The sequence below is a fragment of the Nomascus leucogenys genome, chromosome 22a (assembly GCF_006542625.1).
Source record: "Nomascus leucogenys isolate Asia chromosome 22a, Asia_NLE_v1, whole genome shotgun sequence".
NCBI classification, from domain to species: Eukaryota; Metazoa; Chordata; class Mammalia; order Primates; family Hylobatidae; genus Nomascus; species Nomascus leucogenys.
The window spans coordinates 119,927,413-119,951,578 of NC_044402.1; the positions used below are offsets into that span (position 1 = coordinate 119,927,413).

Sequence of the window (24,166 nt, forward strand, 5' to 3'; positions counted from 1 at the left end):
ACAAGGGCCCTGTCTTAGCTGGGCTTCAAACCTGTTCCCTAGGGAAGGGCTCTGTTCCCTGAATCACCAGGGAGGAAAGGCAAGGGCAGGGTTGGCATCTCCTGCTCTTAGGCGATCCAAGCCTCCTCCCCCCAACCATGTCCACCCCACAGTATGACATCAGCATGGGGCCTGGGGCTCCTGTTAGCGAAGTTGAAGCTTTCCCCAGGGCCCTAGCAGGAGTCTCCCACCAGCTAGCACGGAGGCTGAGGCCAGAAAGAAATCACAAACAGAGGGGAGATGACCTGACTTTTAATGGCACAGCCCCAGCTCCAGCAAAGCAGCAAGACAGGAAGCTATGCAAAGCTGCTCAGAGGTGCAGTGGCACAAACAACTCTAGGAGATTGCCTGTGTTCCTTCCCATCCCCCAAGCTTATGACGTGGCTCCATGCCCAGGAACTCTGGGCCAGCCCAGCCCCACTCCCAAACCCTCATAATGCACAGAGGAGCCTGGGCCAAGCCTTGCTTCCAGAGTTGGTAAATGTAGAGGCAGCAGGAAGAACAGGGTAGCAGTCTAACTTTCAAAGACAGAAACCACTGGATTAAACTCCTACTTGGAAAGGAGCTGAAGACTCATCCTTCAACAGTTTGTGCCTGGATTTGGTCCTCATTTCCTCCCTATACTGAGTAACCCTAGGACTTCGATTTAAAGTCCCTGGGATTATGCTTCCTGGGCCTGGCAAGAACCCCTTTGCAGGTCTCACCTTCAGCGATGGAAGGGATAAGGGTCATGAACAGTAAACAGCAGCAGCAGCATGAAGGGGGAAGGCAGCAGAAGCTCAAGCACTCAGAGGGGACAAGAAACCGTGCAAGGAAACTGTTTATTTCGAAAGGATTTGGCAATAAACATAGTGAATAGGCTCCAGGCAGCTGCTTTATTCTTCTCCCTCATCCTCGTCCTCATAGGAGTCGATGCCCACCTCCTCGTAATCCTTCTCCAGGGCAGCCATATCCTCACGGGCCTCGGAGAACTCACCCTCCTCCATGCCCTCACCCACATACCAGTGCACAAACGCCCTCTTGGCATACATCAGGTCGAACTTGTGGTCCAGGCGGGCCCAGGCCTCGGCGATGGCGGTTGTGTTGCTCAGCATGCACACGGCACGCTGCACCTTGGCCAGGTCACCCCCAGGCACCACAGTGGGAGGCTGGTAGTTGATACCAACCTTGAAGCCTGTGGGGCACCAGTCCACAAACTGAATGCTGCGCTTGGTCTTGATGGCGGCAATGGCAGCGTTGACATCCTTGGGCACCACATCTCCACGGTACAGCAGGCAGCAGGCCATGTACTTGCCATGCCGGGGATCACACTTCACCATCTGGTTGGCAGGCTCAAAGCAGGCATTGGTGATCTCTGCCACTGACAGCTGCTCGTGGTATGCCTTTTCTGCAGAGATGACTGGTGCATAGGTGGCCAGGGGGAAGTGGATGCGAGGGTAGGGCACCAGGTTGGTCTGGAACTCTGTCAGGTCCACATTGAGGGCCCCGTCAAAGCGCAGAGAAGCTGTGATGGAGGAGACAATTTGGCTAATGAGGCGATTGAGGTTGGTGTAGGTTGGGCGCTCGATGTCGAGGTTGCGGCGGCAGATGTCATAGATTGCTTCGTTGTCCACCATGAAGGCACAGTCTGAGTGCTCCAGGGTGGTGTGGGTGGTCAGGATAGAGTTGTAGGGCTCGACCACGGCTGTAGACACCTGGGGAGCTGGGTAGATGGAGAATTCCAGCTTGGATTTCTTGCCATAGTCAACAGAGAGCCGCTCCATCAGGAGTGAGGTGAAGCCAGAGCCAGTGCCCCCACCAAAGCTGTGGAACACCAGGAAGCCCTGAAGTCCTGTGCACTGGTCAGACTGAAAGGCAAGAACGAGAAAGAACAGTTTAGGTAGGGGAGGGGCCTGAGGGACTCTATCACCTGGCTCCATAAAGCATAAGATACATCAGCAGTCAGGGCAAATATCGAGGATGCCATTGCAGCACCACACTGGAGACCATGTACAGTTAGAGATGACCCCCTGAAAGGATCTGAAAAAAAATACTCCTGACCATTAGCACAGTCTCAAAAGTTCCCTCCCTCCCAAGACAAATTCTCACCAGCTTGCGGATCCGATCCAGCACTGGGTCAATGATCTCCTTGCCAATGGTATAGTGACCACGGGCATAGTTGTTGGCAGCATCCTCTTTCCCAGTGATGAGCTGCTCTGGGTGGAAGAGCTGTCGGTATGGGCCATTTCGGATCTCATCTGGAAGGGCAAAAACCACAAAGCTATACTCAGCAGGGACCTTCCTCCCGCAGGGTGGTAGCTACGGCCAGATGCATGGAAGGACTCATCCTTCTGCCAGCCTGAGATACCAGAGTGTGAGAGAAACCCAGACCGGCTGCCCAGGCCAGTCTCAGATCAGCTTGCCTTCTGCAGCTTCAAATACAGCTAGGAATTTTCAGGGCCAGGAATGCCTGGTCTAAATACCCTTTCCCTCCAGGGAGAAGCTTTGAGTCATGCTCCACCCCCTTCAATTTTGTCCCCACTTCCTCTCACCAATGACCGTAGGCTCCAGATCCACAAAAACTGCCCGGGGTACGTGTTTTCCAGCACCAGTTTCACAGAAGAAGGTGGTGAAGGAGTCGTCCCCTCCACCAATGGTCTTGTCACTGGGCATCTGCCCATCAGGCTGAATCCCATGTTCCAAGCAATAGAGCTCCCAGCAGGCATTGCCCATCTGGACACCTGCCTGCCCCACGTGGACTGAGATGCATTCACGCTGAGGGATAGAGAGAGGGGACACAGCATGAGCCCCACATCCACAAGTCCTCACCTTGCAAGTCTCTCTTCCACCCTACCAGTCCATCTACCAGCTAGGATGACTCAGTTGGCAAGAGTGGAGGCTTGGGGCTGGGCAGAGGTGAGAAAAGACTAGCAGCCTGGCTGGGCTCCCAGGTACAGGACTCCCCACCTGGAGGCACCTAGCAGTGCAGGCCAACCTCTTAGCCCACTTCTCAGTGGGGAATCTGTCAAGTGAGCACTGTGGCTCCACATGACAAAAGAAGGTTTCCTAGAGGTATGGGTTTACAGCTAGAGGCCCCCCCACCTGATTAATTCTTTGCTTTGAGTATGAACAGCTAGAATTCATAGAACCCTTTCCCTCTTTCTTTCCTGTAAGCTGCAGAGGTGTCTCAGCCATCCAATCTGGCATCAACTGACCACACACCATCAGGATGCCCTCCTCCCTCACCTTTAAATCCCATCTGGCTCTGGGGATCAATCCCATCTGGCTCCTCTCCCCACCTCCACCCCCGCACCCTGGGTGTCTTCACCACTTTCATCTCCGTGTCAGCCCGCACGGAAATAGCGGCGGTAATGCTTGTAAGCTCAGACAGCAGGAGCCAGCAATAAGGTTTGAGGGTACTGGGCGCTCACTGCCTTAGGCTCCGTCCCTGTCAGCCCGAAATTAACCCCTAAAGCACTAAAGTGCGGCAGGGCCCGCGCGCTCTTCCCACACCGAAATGGCGGGGTGACGGTTTCCAAATACCCAGAAAAGGAAGTGGAACCTGCAGTGAGGCCCCAGAGGTAACCCGCCTTGTCCCGGGCAGGATGGGCGCCATCCTGCTGCCCAGCCCTACATCCGCTCTCCCTCTGAAGTCTTTACAGTTATTTCCCAGCCCAAAGCGGGGATTGGGTTTCGGCCCCCGCTCCTGGGCTATAAATACCACCCCCTACATGCACCTCTCTCCCCTCCCCCCAACCTGGCCTCGGCCCGCGCAGTGCTCAGCGCCAGCTGTCTCTGCCCATCCGCACACCCGGGCTCCTGCTGGAGAGGGCCGGCTCGCTTCAGGAGGCCGAACCCCGTTCCCACCACCCCTCTCAGCTCAGAAGCGGGGTGCTGAGTCACGGGGGGGGTGGTTCTGTGGATAGTTGGAATGCATACACAGAAGAAAGGGGGATGCGGCACCAGGTAACCTGACCCCTTCCACCTTCTAGCGCCAAGCACGTGCTCGGTCAGTGCTGGGGACCAGGGACTGGGGATGTAAGAGGGCAGCCAAACGCGTCTTCTTTTGCCCGCGGAAAGGACGGGGCGCGGGCCCGCGTGACTCTCATACAGAGTCGGGACACAAATGCTCGTAAGGCAGGAGCAGAGTGCCAGAAGGGTTCCTCTCTGTTACTGAAGAGTCGCACTCCATCCCAAGCCCCAACCCCAGCCACCGAAGGTGATCTATACGGCTCGGCCAAAGTCACCAGGAGGGGGTTGGGGAGGGAGGATGCAAAACCCTCGCACCTCCTGGAGACCCGGAACGCCCGGTGGAGGTCCCCGAGCATGCCTGGAAGGAGTGTCCCCCAAAGGAGAGGGGCAATTAGGGGACGGGCGCGACCCCAACGGGGCCGCACTCACCATGGTGAGTCCGGGCGGTGCGTCTCACGTTGAGTCGGGGTGACGGGTCTCTGTGAGAACTGCGCTAGCTGCAGTGCCGCACCGCCCTTATAGGCGGGGGGGCGGGGCCCGCGTTCCCCGCTCGCCCACTAGAGGCTGGGCGGCCCGCAGGCCACGCCTCCCGGGAGGGTAAGCGGCCCCGAGGGGCGGAGCCTGGCCGGGTACCTTCCCCAAGCTGCGCGGGGGTCCCTCACCTGTCCCGCTGGGATTAAGAGTCGCGACTCGGGCTTTACCATTCTTTCCTCGTTTTGAGCCGACACGCTGGGCTCCCGAGGGCCTCCGCGGAGATGCAGGGTGCTGTGGCAGGGCGAGTCTCACCTGCACCTGCGTCCTGGAGGCACCGGACATCCAGCTGTTCTGACTTAGGTCGGGAGCAGGCGAGGCGGTCCTTCCCGAGGGGCCACAGCTGGCCTTCACTCCTGCCCTTCCAGCCCTGCCTCCCAGGAGACTCGGGCCGGCTGTGAGGCTGTGGCGCGTCCACGGGGAGCCCTTGCCAGCTGCCTGACGCTTCCTGGTCCCCGGCCGGGGCGGCAGGCTTTCGCCGACGCCTGTGGACGGCCGAGGACCCAGAACTGCACAGCCTGAGCCCCAGATTGCCGATGCCTTAGGCGATCCCGCAGAGTCGAGCCTCGCAACCTGTCGGCCAGGGCCGACCCCGGAATCTGCCGCGGCTCCCCGGCCGCCCGCGGGTCAATGGCCCTGTCATGAGCGCAGTCACTATGATGCCCTCGCTGTGGGCACCTGCCCACTGTCCTGCTGCCAGAACTGCGGGAGCGCTGACCGGGAGACCTCAGGACCTGGATTCTCCTCCAGGCTACCCTGTGTGACCTTGGGCAAGTGACTTAACCTCACTGAGTCCTTGACATTTTCGTGGGTGAAAAGGAGACGGTGATGTCATAGTGGAAACATTGTTGTAAGCTATCAAAATGTCTGTTGACTCTGAAGAGAAAAGAAGAAAATCGAGATTGTCATATGTTGGATGATTCTGACTTTCTTGGTCTCTTCTGTCTCTAAGCCAAGAGCAGGATCTGCAACCCGCACCTTAATGGTCTCAGCACTCGGCCCCTGGTCTCCTCAGAAGCCCTTCTTTCTACATTTCGTTCCGTTCTCCCCACCCCATCTTTTCAAGCTACTTCTGCTTTCCCTCTCTCTCTCTCTCTCTTTTTTTTTTTTTTTTTTTTTTTTGAGTCAGTGTCTTGCTCTGTCACCCAGGCTAAAGTGCAGTGGTGCAATCTCAGCTCATTGCAACCTCCATCTCCGGGCTCAAGGCCATCCTTCTACCTCATCCTTCCACCTCAGCCTCCTCAGTAGCTGGGACCACAGGCGTGCACCACCACCATGCCCAGCTTATTTTATTTATTTATTTATTTTTGAGATGGAGTTTCGCTCTTGTTGCCCAGGCTAGAGTGCAATGGCACGATCTCGGCTCACCTCAATACCCGCCTCGCGGGTTCTAGTGATTCTCCTGCCTCAGCCTCCAGAGTAGCTGGGATTACAGGCATGCGCCACCACACCTGGCTGAGTTTTGTATTTTTAGTAGAGACGGGGTTTCACCATGTTGGTCAGGCTGGTCTCCAACTCCCGACCTTAGATGATCCGCCTGCTTCAGCCTCCCATCAGCCTCCCAAAGTGCTGGGATTACAGGTGTGAGCCACCACACCTGGCCTTATTTCTTGTATTTTTAGTAGAGACAAGGTCTCGCCATATTGTCCAGATTTGTCTCGAACTCCTGAGCTCAAGCGATCCACCCACCTCAACCTCCCAAAGTTCTGGGATTACAGGCCTGAGCAACCACCCCGGCCTGCCTTGCGTTTTCTAATTGTCTCCCTTCACTGGGGAAAGTCATCTGGCAGTGCCCCAGGTGCTGCTGGTTTGCAGATCTTAAGAAACCTGTCTTCCTGGCTCTACATCACTTGGAAAGGATTCACCCCACCCTCCCCTATCACCTGACAACACAACATAATACCATGAAAGAACTAGTGATGGCAACTCTCTATCAACAAAATAGGCAAGGCATGGAAAGGAATATAGTGAAATATGACAAGGTCTTTCTTCCCAATAGACTTGCCATCTGATTGGGAGAACAAGACTCATTCATAAGAAGAAAACTGACAGGGGCGTATAATGAGGCTTCTTTGGGAAATAAGGTCATGGTCCCTACAAAGAAAGGAGCCGTGGTGACTACAGGACACATGGCAGTAGGTTGCAGACCCCCCGCCGAACCTCTTTTTCCTTGTGCTCTCCTATCCTAGCAGAATGAATGTAGAAAGAGACTTGAGCTATCTTAGGAAAAACCCTAAACCTCTTTGACCTTCAGGTGCAGATTCTTCATTTGCAAAACTGGGATAACAACTTCAGATTGTGAGTATCAGATGAATTTAGAGATGTACATATTCGCATCAAGGCACTGTGTAAGTAGCTGTGACATTTATTTTAGTGCATATAGCACATCATGCTATAGTTATTTGTGTACATGTCCATCTTAATATTATAGATAGCAAACTATTGGAGGTAAGGACTGTGTCTTATTCATCTTTGTTTCTAGCTCCTACCATAGTGCTTAGCACACCTGGTAAGCATTTGCTAAGTGTGTGTCAGAAGAATTGTTTCACTTCAGAGATGGTAGGCAGAAGAATGCTCCCCCATAAAGATGTCCACATCCTAATCTCCAGGACCTGTGACTGTTACCTTACATGGCAAACTACTTTGAAGATGTTATTAAGGTAAAGATCTTGAGATAGGGAGATGATCCTGGATTATCCCAGGTAGGCCCAATGTAATTTCAAGGGTCCTTATAAGTGAAAGAGGGAGGCAGGAAGGTCAGAGTCAAAGAAGAAGAGGTCAGACCTGGTGCGGTGGCTCATGCCAGTAATCCCAACACTTTAGGAGGCTGAGGTGGGAGGATCACTTGAGGTCAGCAGTTTGAGACCAGCTTGGGCAACATAGTGAGACCCTGTCTCTACGAAAAAATAAAAATTATAAAATAAAGAAGAGGTCAAAAGTAAGTAGAGGTCAGAATGATGTGATTGTTGGCTTTGAAGAGGGATAGGGGCCATGAGTAAAAGAATATGGGCAGCCTCTAGAAGATGGAAAAGTCGAGGAATAGATTCTCCCCTAGAATTTCCAGAAGGAAGGCAACCTGGCCAACACCTTGATTTCAGTTCTGTAAGACCCATTTTGGCATTTTTTTTTTTTAAGATGGAGTCTCACTCTGTTGCCCAGGCTGGAGTGCAGTGGTGCGATCTCGGCTCACTGCAAGCTCTGTCTCCCAGGTTCAAGTGATCCTCCTGCCTCAGCCTCCCGAGTAGCTGGGACTACAGGCATGTGCCACCACGCCTGGCTAATTTTATATTTTTAGTAGAGATGGGGTTTCACAGTGTTAGCCAGGATGGTCTTGATCTCCTGACCTCGTGATCCACCCACCTCGGCCTCCCAAAATGCTGGGACTACAGGTGTGAGCCACTGCGCCCAGACTTTTTTTTTTTTTTTTTTGAGACAGGATCTTGCTCTCTTGCCCAGGCTGGATTGCAGTGCTGAGGCAGGAGAATCGCTTGAACCTGGGAGGCAGAAGTTGCAGTGAGCCAAGATTGTGCCATTGCACTCCAGCCTGGGCAACGAGAGCGAAACTCTGTCTCAAAAAATATATATATCCACACACACACTATATATATATATTTTATAGATATTGGGTCTTGCTGTGTTGCCCAAGCTGGTCTAGAGCTCCTAGCCATAAGCTCTCCTCCTGCCTTGGCCTCCCAAACTGCTGAGATTACAGGCATGAGTCACTGCACCTGGCTCATTTTGGGTGGTTTTTTTTTTTTTTTGGAGACAGAGTCTCTCTGTGTCACCCAGGCTAGAGTGCAGTAGTGTGATCTCAGCTCTCAGTGCAATGCAACCTCCACCTACCAAGTTCAAGCGATTCTGCTGCCTCAACTTCCTGAGTAGCTGGGATTACAGGTGCGCAGCATGCCTGGCTAATTTTTGTATTTTTAGTAGAGACAGGATTTCACCATGTTGGACAGGCTGGTCTCGAACTCCTGACCTCAGGTAATCCACCTGCCTCGGCCTCTCAAAGTGCTGGGATTACAGGCATGTGCCACCATACCTGGCCTCATTTTGTTTTGTTTTGTTTTGTTTTGTGTTTGTTTTTGTTTTCGTTTGACACAAGGTCTGGCTCTATCGCCCAGGCTGGAGTGCGGTGGCAAAATCTCAGCTCGCTGCAACCTCCACCTCCTGGCCATCCTTCCACCACAGTCTCCTGAGTAGTTGGGACTACAGGTGTGCACCACCATGCCTGGCTAGTTTTTTTTTTTTTTTTTTTTTTTTTGTATTATTAGTAGAGACAGGGTTTCACCACGTTGCCCAGGCTGGTCTTGAACTCGTGAGCTCAAGTGATCTGCCTGCTTCAGCCTCCCTGAGTGCTGGGATTACAGGCATGATTCACCATGCCCAGCCCACCTGGCTCATTTTGGACTTCTGAACTCCAGCCCTGGCAGATAACAAATGTGTGTTGTTTTAAGCTATGATTTTTATTACAATTTGTTACAGTGACAGTAGGAAAATAATACGACAACAATAGAGGTGTGTAGAAGCTACCATCTTAAGATGGGCAACAAGCTCCCTCAAGTTCGCCACAGTCCTCATCACTCTCTGTGTCTCCCTGACACAGAACACAAGTGTCTGTTGTCATTTAACTTCATACGATCAGCCCACGTTACACATTTATGATACCCTGGCCACTGTAGCTAAGAGTTTATAATCCTTGAGCATGCTTTCTAGCTGACAAAATGGAGAAGACATGGGTGCCGGAAGAAATGCCCAAGATGGCTGGGAGCAGTGGCTCCCACCTGTAAATCCCAGCACTTTGGAGGGCCGAGGCAGGCGGATTATGAGGTCAGGAGTTTGAGACCAGCCTGGCCAACATGGTGAAACCCCATCTCTACTAAAAATAAAAAATAAATAAATAAATAAATAAATAAATAAATAAATTAGCCGGGCATGGTGGCAGGCACCTGTAATCCCAGCTACTCGGGAGGCTGAGGCAGGAGAATCGCTTGAACCTTGGCAGCAGAGGTTGTAGTGAGCTGAGATCGAGCCACTGCACTCCAGCCTGGGCAATAACAGTGAGACTCTGTCTTAAAAAAAAAAAAAAAAGAAAAAGAAATGCCCAAGGCATGTTAGTGAAATACAGATTCTGCTTCTGATTGTGTGTGTGTGTGTGTGTGTGTGTGTGTGCTCGCGTGTGTGTATGTCCTCAGGATGTAGACAGATCCCCAGAATTAGGGCCATAAACTCTGTGTGAGTATGCAGGTAATGGTCCATTTTACCAGATCAAAAACTTTTAGACATTCACAGATAGGTACAGAATCTAGAAAATGCTACCAGACGTTGAATTACTTTTCTAATTCACTCTCCCGTTGAATTACTTTTTGGTCCACCTACCTATATGTGTACTCTCCCTCTGGGTCTCTCTCCCTCTTCTCCTTTCCCATTATCATCTCCATCTTTTCTGACCCCTTCCCAGGGTCTCACCTTTATCTTGGAGCAGGGCAGTAAGGCACTCAAAGTTTAAAATGTTTGCACTGACTCCATCTGGGAGAGATAGAGCCACAGCCTTAATGATGTGCATCTTTCAGTTTTTCCAGACTAGAGCATCTCCCAGCCATCCTCCTTCTCACAGCACTGCCTTTACAAAAGGGCTAGCCCTATTCATCATATATCCATGAATTCACCCCTCAGTACTCTCCCTGCAGACTTGACTCACATGCTCCGCTGAGATGCTTTTGCCAAGGTCTCTAGTGGCCTGCCTCTTGCCAAATCCAAAGGCCACACATCTCCATCTTCATCTTTCTTAGCCGCTCACAGCAGCATTTCTCATGGTCGATTCTTTCCTTCTTGAAATTCTTTTTTCTTGGTCTTGATGACAGCACCGGCTTCTAGCTTTTGTCCTGGCCCCTCTTTCTTGGTGGCCTCTGATAGCTTAACTTTAAATGGTGTTCCCTATAGCCCAGTCTCAGGTTCTCTTATTTCCTTCATTTATTTTTCTCCCTGAAGGAGCAATTGTTGAAGCTTGGAAATGAATATATGAGGTTTTATTATATTATCTCTACTTTTAGGTATATTTTTAATAATGTTCATCATAAAAAGTTGTTGTAACATTTTTGGAGTTATTTAAAAAGGAATAGAACTAGAGTATATACATTCCCATACAATAGTGAAGGAATAAGGAATAGGATAAAAAGAAATGAATGTCATATATATGCTGATGACTCAAATTTATATCTCCATTTCTGACCTCTTCTCTGAACTTCAGATTCATATGACTAATTGCCTTCTTGACATCTCCACTTGAAAGCCCATTAGACATCTCAAACATAACACAGTCAACATGGAACTCTGTTTTCTGCCCTCACCCCACTCCCTGCCAAACCTGCTTCTGTTCTAGGCTTCCCAGTCTGAGTGATCATCTTCCTTCCAAGTGTTTGAGTTAAAATCTCAAGATTGGCCGGGCACGGTGGCTCATGCCTGTAATCCCAGCACTTTGGGAGGCCAAGGCAGGCGGATCACCTGAGGTCAGGAGTTTGAGACCAGCCTGATCAATATGGTGAAACGCCATCTCTACTAAAAATATAAAAATTAGCCGGGCTTGGTGGCAGGCACTTGTAATCCCAGCTGCTTGGGAGGCTGAGGCAGAAGAATCATTTGAATCCAGGAGGCGGAGGTTGCAGTGAGCCGAGATCGTGCCATCGCACTCCAGCCTGGGGGACAAGAGTGAGACTTCATCTCAAAAAAAAAAATAATAATAAAATAAAATAAATAAAATCTTTATTTTAGGATCACTTTCCTCTCTCTCTCTCTCTCTCTCTCTCTTTCCTCTCCCTCTTTTAAGTTAGAATTTTTTTGGCTGCAAATAATGGAAAGCCTAACTTATCATGGCTTGAACAATGAGGGCATTTATTATCCCACAAGAAATCTGAGTATAGGGCCTTTCCAGGGTTGATTCAGTCATGTCACCAATAACTCCAGTGTTTCTAGCTTTCTGCTCTGTCATCCTCAAAGAGCGGGTGACATCTTCCCTCAGGAACACAAGATACAGCAGCTCTAAGTATCATGTCCTTATATGACTCTGTCTTAAGGCAGGAAATGGGGGGCTTCCTCCCACATCTGTTTTTATCAGGAGAAAAACCTTTCCTTGAAGCGCCCTAGCAGACTTCCCCCTTCTATCTCACTAGCTCTTGCCTAAACCAGTCACTGGAGGGAGGGAGTTAAACGGCCATGGATGGTTTGGATTAACCTGTACACACCCCTAGGTCTGGGGGAAAGCCGTCTTCCTCGAGCAAGTGCAAGGGTGAATACTCAGATAAAATCAGGACCTTGCCAGTGAAGAATTAGGCAGGGGCAGGCAAGGCTGTTGAGAAGCTCTGCCACCTCCTACACTAGTATGTCCTTCACTTTACTGCCAACCCAGCTACTTCTCACCACCCCCTACTACCATCCCGTTATTCCTAGATGCCTTCAGCAGCCTCTGAACCAGCTTCCTGCCTCTAGGCTTGAAACCCTAATGCAGTCTCCACACAGCAGTTGCAGTCATCTCTCTGAAACACAAGCTAGGCAACGACGCTTGCTTCAAACCCTCCCGTTACACTTATATAAAAGCCATTCTCCTTCCAAGGCCCCTCCACCTCTATGATCTCATCTTGTAGAGCTCTCTCCCTTCCTCACTCTGGGTTTTTGGACACACTGGGCTGGTTCCTACTTATGACTGTTTGCACTTGCTATTCTGTCTGTCTGGAGAACTGGTTTCCAGATCTTGCCTGGCTGACTCCTCACCATTCAGCCCTCAGTTCAAATATCACCTTCTGACCAGGCGCGGTGGCTCACGCCTGTAATCCCAGCACTTTGGGAGGCTGAGGCGGGCGGATCACGAGGTCAGGAGATCGAGACCATCCTGGTTAACTGGTGAAACCCCATCTCTACTAAAAATACAAAAAATTAGCCTGGTGTGGTGGCGGGCGCTTGTAGTCCCAGCTACTCGGGAGGCTGAGGCAGGAGAATAGCGTGAACCCAGGAGGCAGAGCTTGCAGTGAGCTGAGATCACGCCACTGGACTCCATCCAGCCTGGGCGACACAGTGAGACTCCATCTCAAAAAAAAAACAACAACACAAAAAACCCAAACAAAAACAAATATCACCTTCTTGTAGAGTGGCTTCTTCTCTGTTCAGTCTAAAATAGCAGCCCCTGCATATCTTTCTGTTCCATTATCCTGCCTTGTTTTCTTCACATGCTTATTGCTATCTGGAATGTTCTTGTTTGTTTATTGTCTGTCTTCCCGATGAAAATGAAAGCTCCATTTTATTTCGAGACAGGGTCTTACTGTGTCACCCAGGCTGGAGTGCAAGTGGCATGATCACGGCTCACTGCAACCTTGACCTCCTGTGCTCAAGTGAGCCTCCCTCCTCAGCCTCCCAAGTAGCTGGGGCCACAGGCATGTGCCACCACACCCAGCTAATTAAAAAAAATTTTTTTTTGTAGAGGCAGAGTCTCACTATGTTGCCCAGCCTAGAATGTAAGCTTCTTAAGAGCATAAACTTTCCAGGCACGGTGGCTCACACATGTAATCCCAGAACTTTGGGAGGCCAAGGCAGGCAGATCACCTGAGGTCAGGAGTTCGAGACCAGCCTGACCAATATGATGAAACGCCCATCTCTACTAAAAATACAAAAATTAGCCAGGCATGGTGGCATGCACCTGTAATCCCAGCTACTTGGGAGGCTGAGACAGGAGAATCGCTTGAACCCGGGAGGCAGAGGTTGCAGTGAGCTGAGATAGCACCATTGTACCCCAGCCTGGGCAACGAGAGCAAAACTCCATTCCCCACCCCCCAAAAAGCATAAACTTTTGTGTTCATCACTGTATCCCTGGCACCTGAAATGGTGCTTGGCATACAGCAAGCACTCAATATTTGTTGAAGAAATTAAGAGTATTTGTGGCCTCTTATGTTTTAACCTAGATGCATTAAAATGCTTTAAAAATCTCAGTCTTGGCTGGGCACAGTGCCTCACACCTATAATCCCAACACTTTGGGAGGCCAAGGCAGATGGATCATCTGAGGTCAGGAGTTTGAGACCAGACTGGCGAACATGGTGAAACCCTGTCTCTATTAAAAACACAAAAATTAGCGGGGTGTGTTTGTGCATGCCTGTAGTCCTAGCTACTCGGGAGGCTGAGGCAGGAGAATTGCTTGAACCCAGGAGGAGGAGGTTACAGTGAGCCAAGATCACAAAACTCAGTCTTTTCACTCTGCTTTACATAAGACAGCTGACTACCATTAGGGTAGTTTTCTTTTTGGAGTTGGTGATACCTAGGCTGACTCCGAGCCCAACTCCCAAGGCCAGTTGGGAGAAGTTTAAGTGCTACACAAGAGAGTTTTGAGCCCAGTGGGCCCTCTGGGCCCCATATCACTCCATCTGGACAATAATTCCTGAGGTCCATGGTTTCAGGGGCCAACCCAGTAGAAGGCTGAGCTTTCTTATCTTTGATGTGTTGGGTTGCTGGGTCTCCTCTTTGGGCCTCTTTGTTCCAGGTGGGAGACAAAAGAGTTCTAACCTTCAGGCTGTAGCCAAAGCCAGAGTTAACCAACTTGAGATCATTCCCTAGCTTACTGGGATGAGAGGGGCTCTGAAAAAGCGCCCTGTTTCAACTGCACTATGTAATACAGTGGCTGAAATTTCACATTAGCAACTACTTCCTGGATAGGGTTGCTATATAAAATACTTTTATTTGCTAAACCTGGCAGACCTAGTCCTGGTTTTGGCTGCTATCTGGAAGAGGGACTGGAGAACTGTACAACAGTCCCCCCTTACTTACAAGGATATATTGTAGGGTCCGCAGCGGATGCCTGAAACTGCAGATAGTACTGAACCTTATGTACTGTTTTTTCCTATACATGCATCCCTATGACCGAGTTTAATTCATAAATTAGGCACAGTAAGAAGTTAAGAACAATAATAGGCCAGGTGCAGTGGCTCATGCCTGTAATCCCAGCACTTTGGGAGGTCAAGGCAGGCGGATCACTTGAGGTAACAAGTTCGAGACCAGCTTGGCCAACATGGTGAAACCCCATCTCTAATAAAAATACAAAAATTAGCCAGGCATGGTGGCGTGTGTCTGTAATCCCAGCTACTCGGGAGGCTGAGGTGGGAGAATCGCTTGAACCCAAGAGGCAGAGGTTGCAATGAGCTGAGATCATGCCACTGCACTCCAACGTGGGTGACAGAGTGAGGCCCTGTCTCAAAAAAAAAAAAAAAACAATAATGATATAGAGAAATAAAGCAATGATAATAATATGCCAGCATCACCACTCTTGAGCTGTGGGGCTGTTATGAAGTAGAGTAAGAGTTACATGAGCAGAAGCATCGCCACAGTCGATCTGATAAGGGATCTGGCTACTCAGTGGCTAATGGGTAGGTAGTGTCTAAAGTGTGGATACCCTGCACACATGGATGTTCTAGACATGATAGAGTAGGATGACACCAGATTTCATCACACTACCCAGAGTGGCGTGCAATTTAAAACTTATACATTGTGTTTTTCTGGAACTTTCTATTTAATATTTTCAGACTGTGGTTGACTGCAGGCAATTGAAACTGCAGAAAGTGAAGCTGTGGCTAATGGGGGGCTACTGTGGTGTGGTTTCCAGGCAACATGAAGGCCCATTTGAGGCTAGTGGCCATGCATTCGAAACATCAGTCAGCATGGTTCTGGATTTTTCTATGGCCACTGTTTAGCTGGGTGAGTGCAGACACAGAGCTGGGGCCAAAATAAATTTAACCAGGGTTCTGGTTTAGTCAAACAAGGATGCTGAAGCTAGCGGGAGGCAAGAGAGTTGAGGGGTACAAAAGGGAGTGACCCTGGCTGGCCATGGAACTGAAGACTGGGAGGAAGGAGATAAAGACCGAGGAGGGGCTGCTGTGGACACTCTGCCATGTGGAAAGAGGGGAAGCAGAGCCCGAGTCCCAGATGAATCTTAATTCCAGCACTAATTAATCCCCATGTGACCTCAGGCAGGACACTAGGGATTTCAATTTCCTTTCCTTCATCCTGGGAAAGGGAGGCCCTGCCTTGCCTACCTCACAGAGTTGTTGAGGGATTCAAAGGAGGTACGGAGAGAAGGTGCCTTAAGAAGCATAAAGCAGACTAGGCACAGTGGCTCATGCCTGTAATCCCAGCACTTTGGGAGGCTGAGGCAGGTGGATCACCTGAGGCCAGGAGTTTGAGACAAGCCTGGCCAACATGGTGAAACCATGTCTCTACTAAAAATATAAAAATTAGCTGGGCCTGGTGGCAGGTGCCTGTAATCCCAGCTACTCAGGAGGCTGAGGCAGGAGAATCGCTCGAACTCGGGAGGTGGAGGTTGCAATGAGCTGAGATTGCACCACTGCACTCCAGCCTGGGCGACAGAGCAAGACTCCTTCTCAAAAAAAAAAAAAAAAAAAAAAGACGCATAAAGCAAGATACAAATGCTAGAGACTAGCCTTTTTATTTCAGAATTTTGCCTAAAACGATCGGGAGACTCCTTTTCTGGGGACATAAGGCCAGGCTAGAGCAGCAGTGACTTGCCATGGGCTAGGAGGAGACATTTAGGAAGTGTCTTGAGGCCCTGCTCATCCTCTTGCTTTGCCCTTGGAGAGTAACAACTGTTTTGGACTAAGCACTTAAGAAAGGTTACCTTGCTTGTACCTCGTAATACTACCTCTCCCCATTCTCCAGATGAGAAACAGAGAAAAAAAAGAAGTTAATTGCTAGTAGCTATTAGAGGTGGGATTAAAACCAAGCTCTAGGTTGCTTGTTCTATGATATTCTGAGTTTCCAGGCAGGATGTCCTGAGGCTTGATCTCTTGGCTGAGGACTCATTATTTCTGGATCATTGCAGAGATCTTCTTAGTCCCACCCACAGTCAACTTACAGCCCTCACCAACCCTAGGGCAGGGGATTACAGGGGGTTTGATGGGCAGGGGCGGTGCTGGAGCTCAGGGTCTTGATTTCTAAATTGTCTTCCACCTGTGAAGTGCAGGCTGTGCCACCAGGAAATGGGATTGCATGACTGACAACAGATACCATGTACCCAGAGGCCTGGATACCTGTGTGGAGTTACTAGCCCTGGCCCCTCCGCTGCCCACCTCAGCTGGCTCCCCTGTTTGGGTGCAGGCCCAGTGCTTGCCTCATACTCTGACCAAGTCAACAGGCCCTACCCTCCCAGGCCGTTCCTAACAACATCCACCTGCTGAGAGCCACCCAGCGTTATAAGGAGGAGGCTGGCTGGCCGCTGCAGGCCTCTCCCAGATCTATCCCTGCTCACTCTCCTGCAGCAGACAGAGAGACAGGACCCCAGCCAGCCCCTGTCCAGGCAGCATGGTGAGTAGAAGGGGCCTTGGGGGACTGAGCATGCCAGTGAGGGTCCCAGTGGGCCCAAGATATCTGGTGTGAAGGTACTTTGGGAGTCCAGATGTTGATGGGGCTACAGTATGTGGAGAGGTGGGGAGAGGGAAAGAGACTTCCAGATGTGGCTGTGGCCCCCAAGTGTGCAGGTGTGGGGGGCATCACAGGGGGTAGGGAAGGAAAGTTTGATGGTAACCAGGATGTGGGGCTGAGCCTAGGCTGAGAAGCAGGGCTGCTGAGGGGGTGTGAATTTAGGTGCGGGGAGTGTGGGGGAAGCAGGACTTGAGCAGAAAGTGTAGGCGATTTCGTCTGCTGGCTGAGAATCTCCAGACCCTGGGCCTTGCCACAGGTTCACTGTTGGGCTCTGATCCCACCTTCCCACCACGGGGACACATCCTCCATGGAAGCGTCTCCCCTCTGGTTCCTCCCTCCACCCTGCCCATCTGCTGTGCCTTTGTCTGACCTCTCATGTCAGTTACAGATCAGTGGGGAGAAGAAGGAGGAGGGAAAGGGGGGTGCTCCCATCTGTCAAGAGCTGGCTGTGCCTGGGGCTCATTTGATATCTTTTACCCACCTCCCTACCAGGGAGGATAGAAGAACAGTTAAGAGCATGATTGGTGCCAGGCCGTCCCTGCTCTAAATATTCTTGGTTTTGTTCATGGCCTTGAGCAAGCTACTTGACTTCTCTGAGGGTCAGTTTTCTCATCTATAAATTTGGGGGTAATAAAACTACCTACCTAAGGTGAATGTGGTAAAGATTAAATGAGATAATGTGTATAAAGTGCCACCTTCACCTGGCACCTTATTAGTACTTAATAAGCAGAACTAAGCAATGTAATAACACAGGCCGCTGGCTATGAGATTCTTCTCTTTCTACAGTCATGAAAAAGGTGCTAGGGAAGCTGAGGTGAAATGACTTGTATTGGGAGGCCAGGTCTGTGTGACTCCAGAAGCTGAGTTCTTTTTTTTTTTTTTGAGACGGAGTCTCATTCTGGAGTGCAGTGGCGCAATCTCGGCTCACTGCAACCTCTGCCTCCCGGGTTCAAGCGATTCTCCTGCCTCAGCCACCCAAGAAGCTGGGACTACAGGTGCTTGCCACCACACCCGGCTAATTTTTGTATTTTGAGTAGAGACAAGGTTTCACCATGTTGGCCAGGATGGTCTCAATCGCCTGACCTTGTGATCTACTCACCTCGGCCTCCTAAAGTGTTGGGATTACAGGCATGAGTCACTGCACCCGGCCAGAGGCTGAGTTCTTTGCCCCAAAGCTGCTGCCTCCAGTGTGAGACATCATTCCCAGAGGGGCCAGAGACACCTTGCATGGGCTAGTAGTTCTGGGGGCCAGGACGATGTCTGGGTCTATGGACAGAACTGGCTGGTCAGGCTCAGAGGTGCAGCACCAGGCAGGTGATTGGTGAGCCAAGGCAGCCCCAGGATTGGATCTGGGATTTCTCCTGTCCTTGAGGTGTCAGCTCAACTCATTATCTTTTTTTTTTTTTTTTTAGACGGAGTCTCACTCTGTTGCTCCGGCTGGAGTGCAGTGATGCAATCTCAGCTCACTGCAACCTCCACCTTCTGGGTTCAAGCAATTCTCCTGCCTTAGCCTCCTGAGTAGCTGGAATTATAAGCATATACCATTTTTGTATTTTTAGCGGAGAGGGGGTTTCACCATGTTGGCCAGGATGGTCTCGAACTCCTGACCTCAAGTGATCCACCTGCCTTGGCCTCCCAAAGTGCTGGGATTACAGGCGTGAGCCACTGTGCCCAGCCTCAATTCATTACCCTCTCTTACTATGACATCAGGGATTGAGGGTGGGAAATTGGAAGGGGAACCCAACATGCATGGCACACCCTAGTGTGTGTTAGGCAGTGGGCCAGGCACTTTGCATGCATTCTTTAATTTAATTCTCCTAGTTTTTCTAGGAGGGGCTCTTATTATTGTCCACATTTCAAAAGGAGAACATTGACAAAGCGGTTAAGATTTTTGCTCAAGACAAGTAGAGAAGTAATTGGGCTGGAATACAGATTATTTATGGATTAATCTCAGTCATCTAAAAATCATGAAAAGTCAGGCCCTTGTGTTATATAAAAATAGTCAATAAAGTGTTACATTTTTGGAGAAGTCATCCTCATTAAACAATTAAGAAATATTTCAGGAATGCAAAAAGGTATAAATAATAACACGATAGGCTGGGCGCGGTGGCTCATGCCTGTAATCCCAGCACTTTGGGAAGCCAAGGCAGGTAGATTGCTTGACCCCAGGAGTTTAAGACCCACTTGGGAAAGATGGCGAGAACTGTCTCTACAAAAAAATTTAAAACTTAGCCAGGCACGGTGGTGCATGCCTGTAGTCCCAGCTACTCTGGAGGCTGAGACAGGAGGATCCCTTGAGCCCAGGAGTCCAAGGCTGCTGTAGTGAACTATGATCATATCCCTGTACTCTAGCTTGGGCAACAAAGTGAGATTCTGTCTCAAGAAAAAGAGAAAATAATAATGTAATGAACAGCAGCTATCAAGCTTGAGAAATAGAATCTGTCTCCAATTGCATCTATCTGCTTCCCCTGCCAGAGAGCACCCTTATTCCAAATTTGGAGTTAATGTCTCCTGTGCTTTATCTTTGTACTATTTTCCCTTGCTTCCCTCACCAACGGCTCCTAATTTCTTTCTGGACACTGGTGGGTAGATTATCTTGCACTTCTAGATTCATTCGATCCCTTCAATGTTCCTCATTGAGACAGGCACTGAGCAAGAGTCTATAATCTCAGAACTGCCCACATCTTCTGCTTCCCCCAAGGATTTGGCCCAGCCCCTACGGCCGATGCCTGTTGCTCCTCAATGCCACCAGTAAATGCTTAGATGCAGGAGGCGAGGCAAGCAGAGTAGAGTCCAGGAACCTTGGCCCTCAGCCAAAGAGCCACTCAAGGAAGGCAGGCAGGAACCATGTCCAGGCATGATGTTTCGCTCTGTGAAGGCTGTTCTCTGCCCTTTGCCCACTCAGCGTGAGTGCATCTCAGTCCACGTGGGGCAGGCCGGTGTGCAGTAGGCAATGCCTGCTGGGAGCTCTACTGCCTGGAACATGGGATTCAGTCTGATGGGCAGATGCCCAGTGACAAGACCATCAGGGGAGGGGATGACTCCTTCAACACCTTTTTTAGTGAAACTGTGGCTGGGAAACATGTGCCCCAGGTGGTATTTGTGGATCTGGAGCCCACTGTGATTGGTGAGTGATGATCAGTCCCAGCCATGACCTTGTCCCTGGGTACCACAGCAAGTCCTACTCCATAACTGCAGAGCATGGTGTTTGTGGTATAGCTTCCCAGGTGCTGCAGCCAATTAGAACTCCAGATGTACAGAATCACTGTTACCTAGCTCCTGCGTCTGTAGGCCACTCCACATCCCTTTCCTTATTGAAAAACACATCCAAGCAGCACAAACACGTCCAAGCAGGTAATAGCAGCAGCCTGAATGCAGCCTGAATGCAGAACCTGGGACCTGGTGACCCCACTCCCTTCAGGTCCCCTGGGGCTCCAGCAGCTGGATCGCAAAGGGAGGCGGGGCCCAAAACTCTGCCACTGCAGATGAAGTTTGAACAGGCACATACTGCCAGATCTTCCATCCAGAGCAGCTCATCACAGGCAAGGAAGATGCTGCAGATAACTATGTCTGGGGTCACTACACCACTGGAGTTCATCGACCTGGTACTGGACCGGATTCGGAAGCCGGTGAGGAAAGGGCTGAGGGCTGGGGCAGGGGGAATGAATCTGGATTCCTGTTGTGAGGTAGTCTGGACACCAGATTGGGGAAGGACAGCTTCAGCCTCTGGGAGAAACACACAGGATCAGGACGAATGAGGAGAGGCCCTGCACTCTGATCAGGGGGGCCAACCGTAGGTTCCAGCCTGGAGCTGGTGTCCCCGGTATCTCCGAAGTGGCTGACCTGATGCTAGGCAGGGTGTCCATTAAGGCAAACATGTTTATGGGCTGCCTGGCCAAGTTGTGGGGGTCCATAAGCATTCCCAGAATACCACCTTGTGTTACAAGGATGTGGACAGAAGTCCTTGTGAAAGGCAGGGATTCAAAGAATATCAGCCTAAAGCCTCTGTGATTGGCTTTGGCTTCTAAGAAGGATGGGTATGAGGTTCCTGGATTGTTGTTCGTAGTAGAGAAACCCTCTAGAAACATCCAAAGTTAAATCAGCAGGGCATGGGTATGATGGTGGGTGGAGTTGGCAAGTTATGACGACAAGATGAGGAAGCCCTGGAGTCCTGTGCACTGGTCAGCCTAGACAGCCAACTCCACCCACCATCATACCCCTTTTCCAGCATACAACAGAGCTCTGGGTTAAGGGCCTCAGGAGATTTCAGAGGAAGAGGGACAGGGAGGAGAAAGGGTGTGCCCTGGACCCACTCTATGAGGATCTCTTTTGTGCTCTTGGAGAAGTCTTCCAAGGATTTCATGAAACTTTTGGGAATTTAAAACAGCACAAGTTGGTTCTTTCCTGTCCATCAGCTGTGCTCCATACTCCACATTTCCCCTCCCCTTCCCTGTCTAGGCTGACCAGTGCACAGGACTTCAGGGCTTCCTGGTGTTCCACAGCTTTGGTGGGGGTACTGGCTCTGGCTTCACCTCATTCCTGATGGAGCGGCTCTCTGTTGACTATGGCAAGAAATCCAAGCTGGAATTCTCCATCTACCCAGCTCCCCAGGTGTCTACAGCCGTGGTCGAGCCCTACAACTCTATCCTGACCACCCACACCACCCTGGAGCACTCAGACTGTGCCTTCATGGTGGACAACGAAGCAATCTATGACATCTGCCGCCGCAACCTAGACATCGAGCGCCCAACCTACACCAACCTCAATCGCCTCATTAGCCAAATTGTCTCCTCCATCACAGCTTCTCTGCACTTTGACGGGGCCCTCAGTGTGGACCTGACAGAGTTCCAGACCAACCTGGTGCCCTACCTCACATCCACTTCCCCCTGGCCACCTATGCACCAGTCATCTCTGCAGAAAAGGCATACCACGAGCAGCTGTCAGTGGCAGAGATCACCAATGCCTGCTTTGAGCCTGCCAACAAGATGGTGAAGTGTGATCCCTGGCATGGCAAGTACATGGCCTGCTGCCTGCTGTACCGTGGAGATGTGGCGCCCAAGGGTGTCAACGCTGCCATTGCCGCCATCGAGACCAAGTGCAGCATTCAGTTTGTGGACTGGTGCCCCACAGGCTTTAAGGTTGATATCAACTACCAGCCTCCCACTGTGGTGCCTGGGAGTGACCTGGTAAGGTGCAATGTGCCATGTGCATGCTGAGCAACATGACAGCCATCACCATGGCCTGGGCCCACCTGGACCACAAGTTTGACCTAATGTATGCCAAGAGGGTGTTTGGGCACTGGTATGTGGGTGAGGGTGTGGAGGAGGGTGAGTTCTCCAAGGCCCATGAGGATGTGACTGCCCTGGAGAAGCATTACAAGGAGGTGGGCATGGATAGCATGGAGTGGGGGGAAGAAAAGATGGGGGGGGGATGAATTATAGGGGAATACTGCGTGTCTGTCCTACATAAAGTGCTGTGGCCTTATTGTCTCACAAATGTCTTTTTCTCTTGGGAAAAACCATGGGGGGAGGGCTTCTTCTCCATGAGAGACAGGAACGCTGGTGTCTTAGCCTCTATTCCCCAGAAAGCAGATCTGATTTTAGATTTCATTACAGAGTGCAATTACAGCGAATAGAATGGGGGCCAAGGGAAGTAAGGCACAGAAGGAGGAAAAATTCACTCTAGAGAAAATGCAGCTGAATAAATGGCATCTCAGAACCATCCTTGGGTGAGTGGGCAGGTGAGGGCTGGGGGTGGGGTTTATGCACTGGCTCTATTCTTCCACTGGTTAAACCTTCACCCTATCAAGCATTAACTCCCCTGCACTGGTGGATTGCACACACTTGGGCTGTAGAGTCATCAGAAAACCCTGGGCGAGGTGGAGGTGCTGTTAAGTTGCACATATGTGAAGTCGGTGGGACCCCACATGGAGCTGCAACAAGAGCCCGGTGAGGCCAGGAGGATCTGTAGTGATCCTTAAAGTACTCTAGTGCCCACTAGCCCATCCTGCGATCTGGAGGCTTGTCTTCTCCAGGCAGGAGGTTGGGGTAATAGAGAGCCCTGACACTGGAGTTGGTTGAGGCAGAAGAATGGTGCAGTGGCGGCCACAAAGGGAGAATGGCTTGTAAGGTTAGGAGGCTTACCTCCCAGTAATCTCTGTCAACACTCACCACTTTTTTTTTTTTTTTTTGATGGAGTTTTGCTCTTGCTGTCCAGGCTGGAGTGCAATGGCACGATCTCGGCTCACTGCAACCCCCGCCCCCCGGGTTCAAGCAATTCTCCTGCCTCAGCCTCCCAAGTAGCTGAGATTACAAGCATGCGCCACCAGGCCTGGCTAATTTTATGTTTTTAGTTGAGACAGGGTTTCACCATGTTGGTCAGGCTGGTCTGCAACTCCTGACCTCGGGTGATCCACCAGCCTCGGCCTCCCAAAGTGCTGGGATTACAGGGGTGAGCCGCCGTGCCCAGCCCTGACACTCACCACTTTTTGATAAAGACAGTTGACCTTTTATCAGTCCTGTGGCATCATGCATGCACAGCTTCCCACCCCCACTTCCAAACAGATGGCAAACTTTAAATCCTGAGGCTGAGTAAGGCAGGAGAATCGCTTGAGCCCAGGAGGCGGAGGTTGCAGTGAGCTGAGATAGTGCCACTGTACTCCAGCCTAGGTGACAGAACCAGACTCCGTCTCAAAAAATAAATAAAAATAAATAAATACAATACAATACAATACAATAATATTTTTGTAAGGACAGGATCTCACTATGTTGCCCTGGCTGGTCTCGAACTCCTGGGCTCAAGCGATTCTCCCACCTTGGCCTCCCAAAGTGTCGAGATTACAAGCACGAGCCACCATGCCTTGCTAAAAGGGCTGACTTTTAAATCTCCATATATTTGACTTAGGTGTCTTTCTATGAACTGGCTTCAAACTTGGGAAGGGAAAAGGTGTTACTCTGGGAGCCCTTCACACCCTAAGAAATAGCCATCATTTAGTGAGCATCTACTATGTGTGGGTCCTGTATCCATAAGATCTTGTTTAATTCTGAGGTTAGTACAGTTACTACACCCACTGGAACAGAAGCTCTCAGACAGGACTTGGACTGTTTTTCATTGTTCCACTCTCAACACCCCAGTGTTGCCTGGCATATTAGATGATTAATATTTGTTGGATGAACT

General features: G+C 50.5%; 2 protein-coding genes across 3 annotated transcripts; one reads left to right on the forward strand and one right to left on the reverse strand.

The window, feature by feature from the left end:
- Positions 1–276: 276 nt before the first annotated feature.
- TUBA4A (tubulin alpha 4a) lies at positions 277–5,164 on the reverse strand. 2 transcript variants are annotated; one of them, XM_003272394.4, is made up of 4 exons: positions 4,653–5,164; positions 2,571–2,793; positions 2,128–2,276; positions 277–1,886 (listed from the first exon to the last, which is right to left on the reverse strand). In XM_003272394.4, the coding sequence occupies exons 1-4, from the start codon at positions 4,692–4,694 to the stop codon at positions 915–917; spliced, it is 1,386 nt and encodes a 461-aa protein (XP_003272442.1). In that variant the 5' UTR covers positions 4,695–5,164; the 3' UTR covers positions 277–914. The 2 variants fall into 2 exon arrangements, with proteins under 2 accessions (XP_003272442.1, XP_030658274.1); XM_030802414.1 differs by lacking the exon at positions 4,653–5,164 and adding an exon at positions 4,420–4,593.
- TUBA4B (tubulin alpha 4b) lies at positions 3,815–22,482 on the forward strand. Its single transcript, XM_030802417.1, has 4 exons — positions 3,815–3,984; positions 16,828–16,873; positions 20,491–20,619; positions 21,449–22,482. The coding sequence occupies exons 1-4, from the start codon at positions 3,950–3,952 to the stop codon at positions 21,980–21,982; spliced, it is 744 nt and encodes a 247-aa protein (XP_030658277.1). The 5' UTR covers positions 3,815–3,949; the 3' UTR covers positions 21,983–22,482.
- Positions 22,483–24,166: the final 1,684 nt, after the last annotated feature.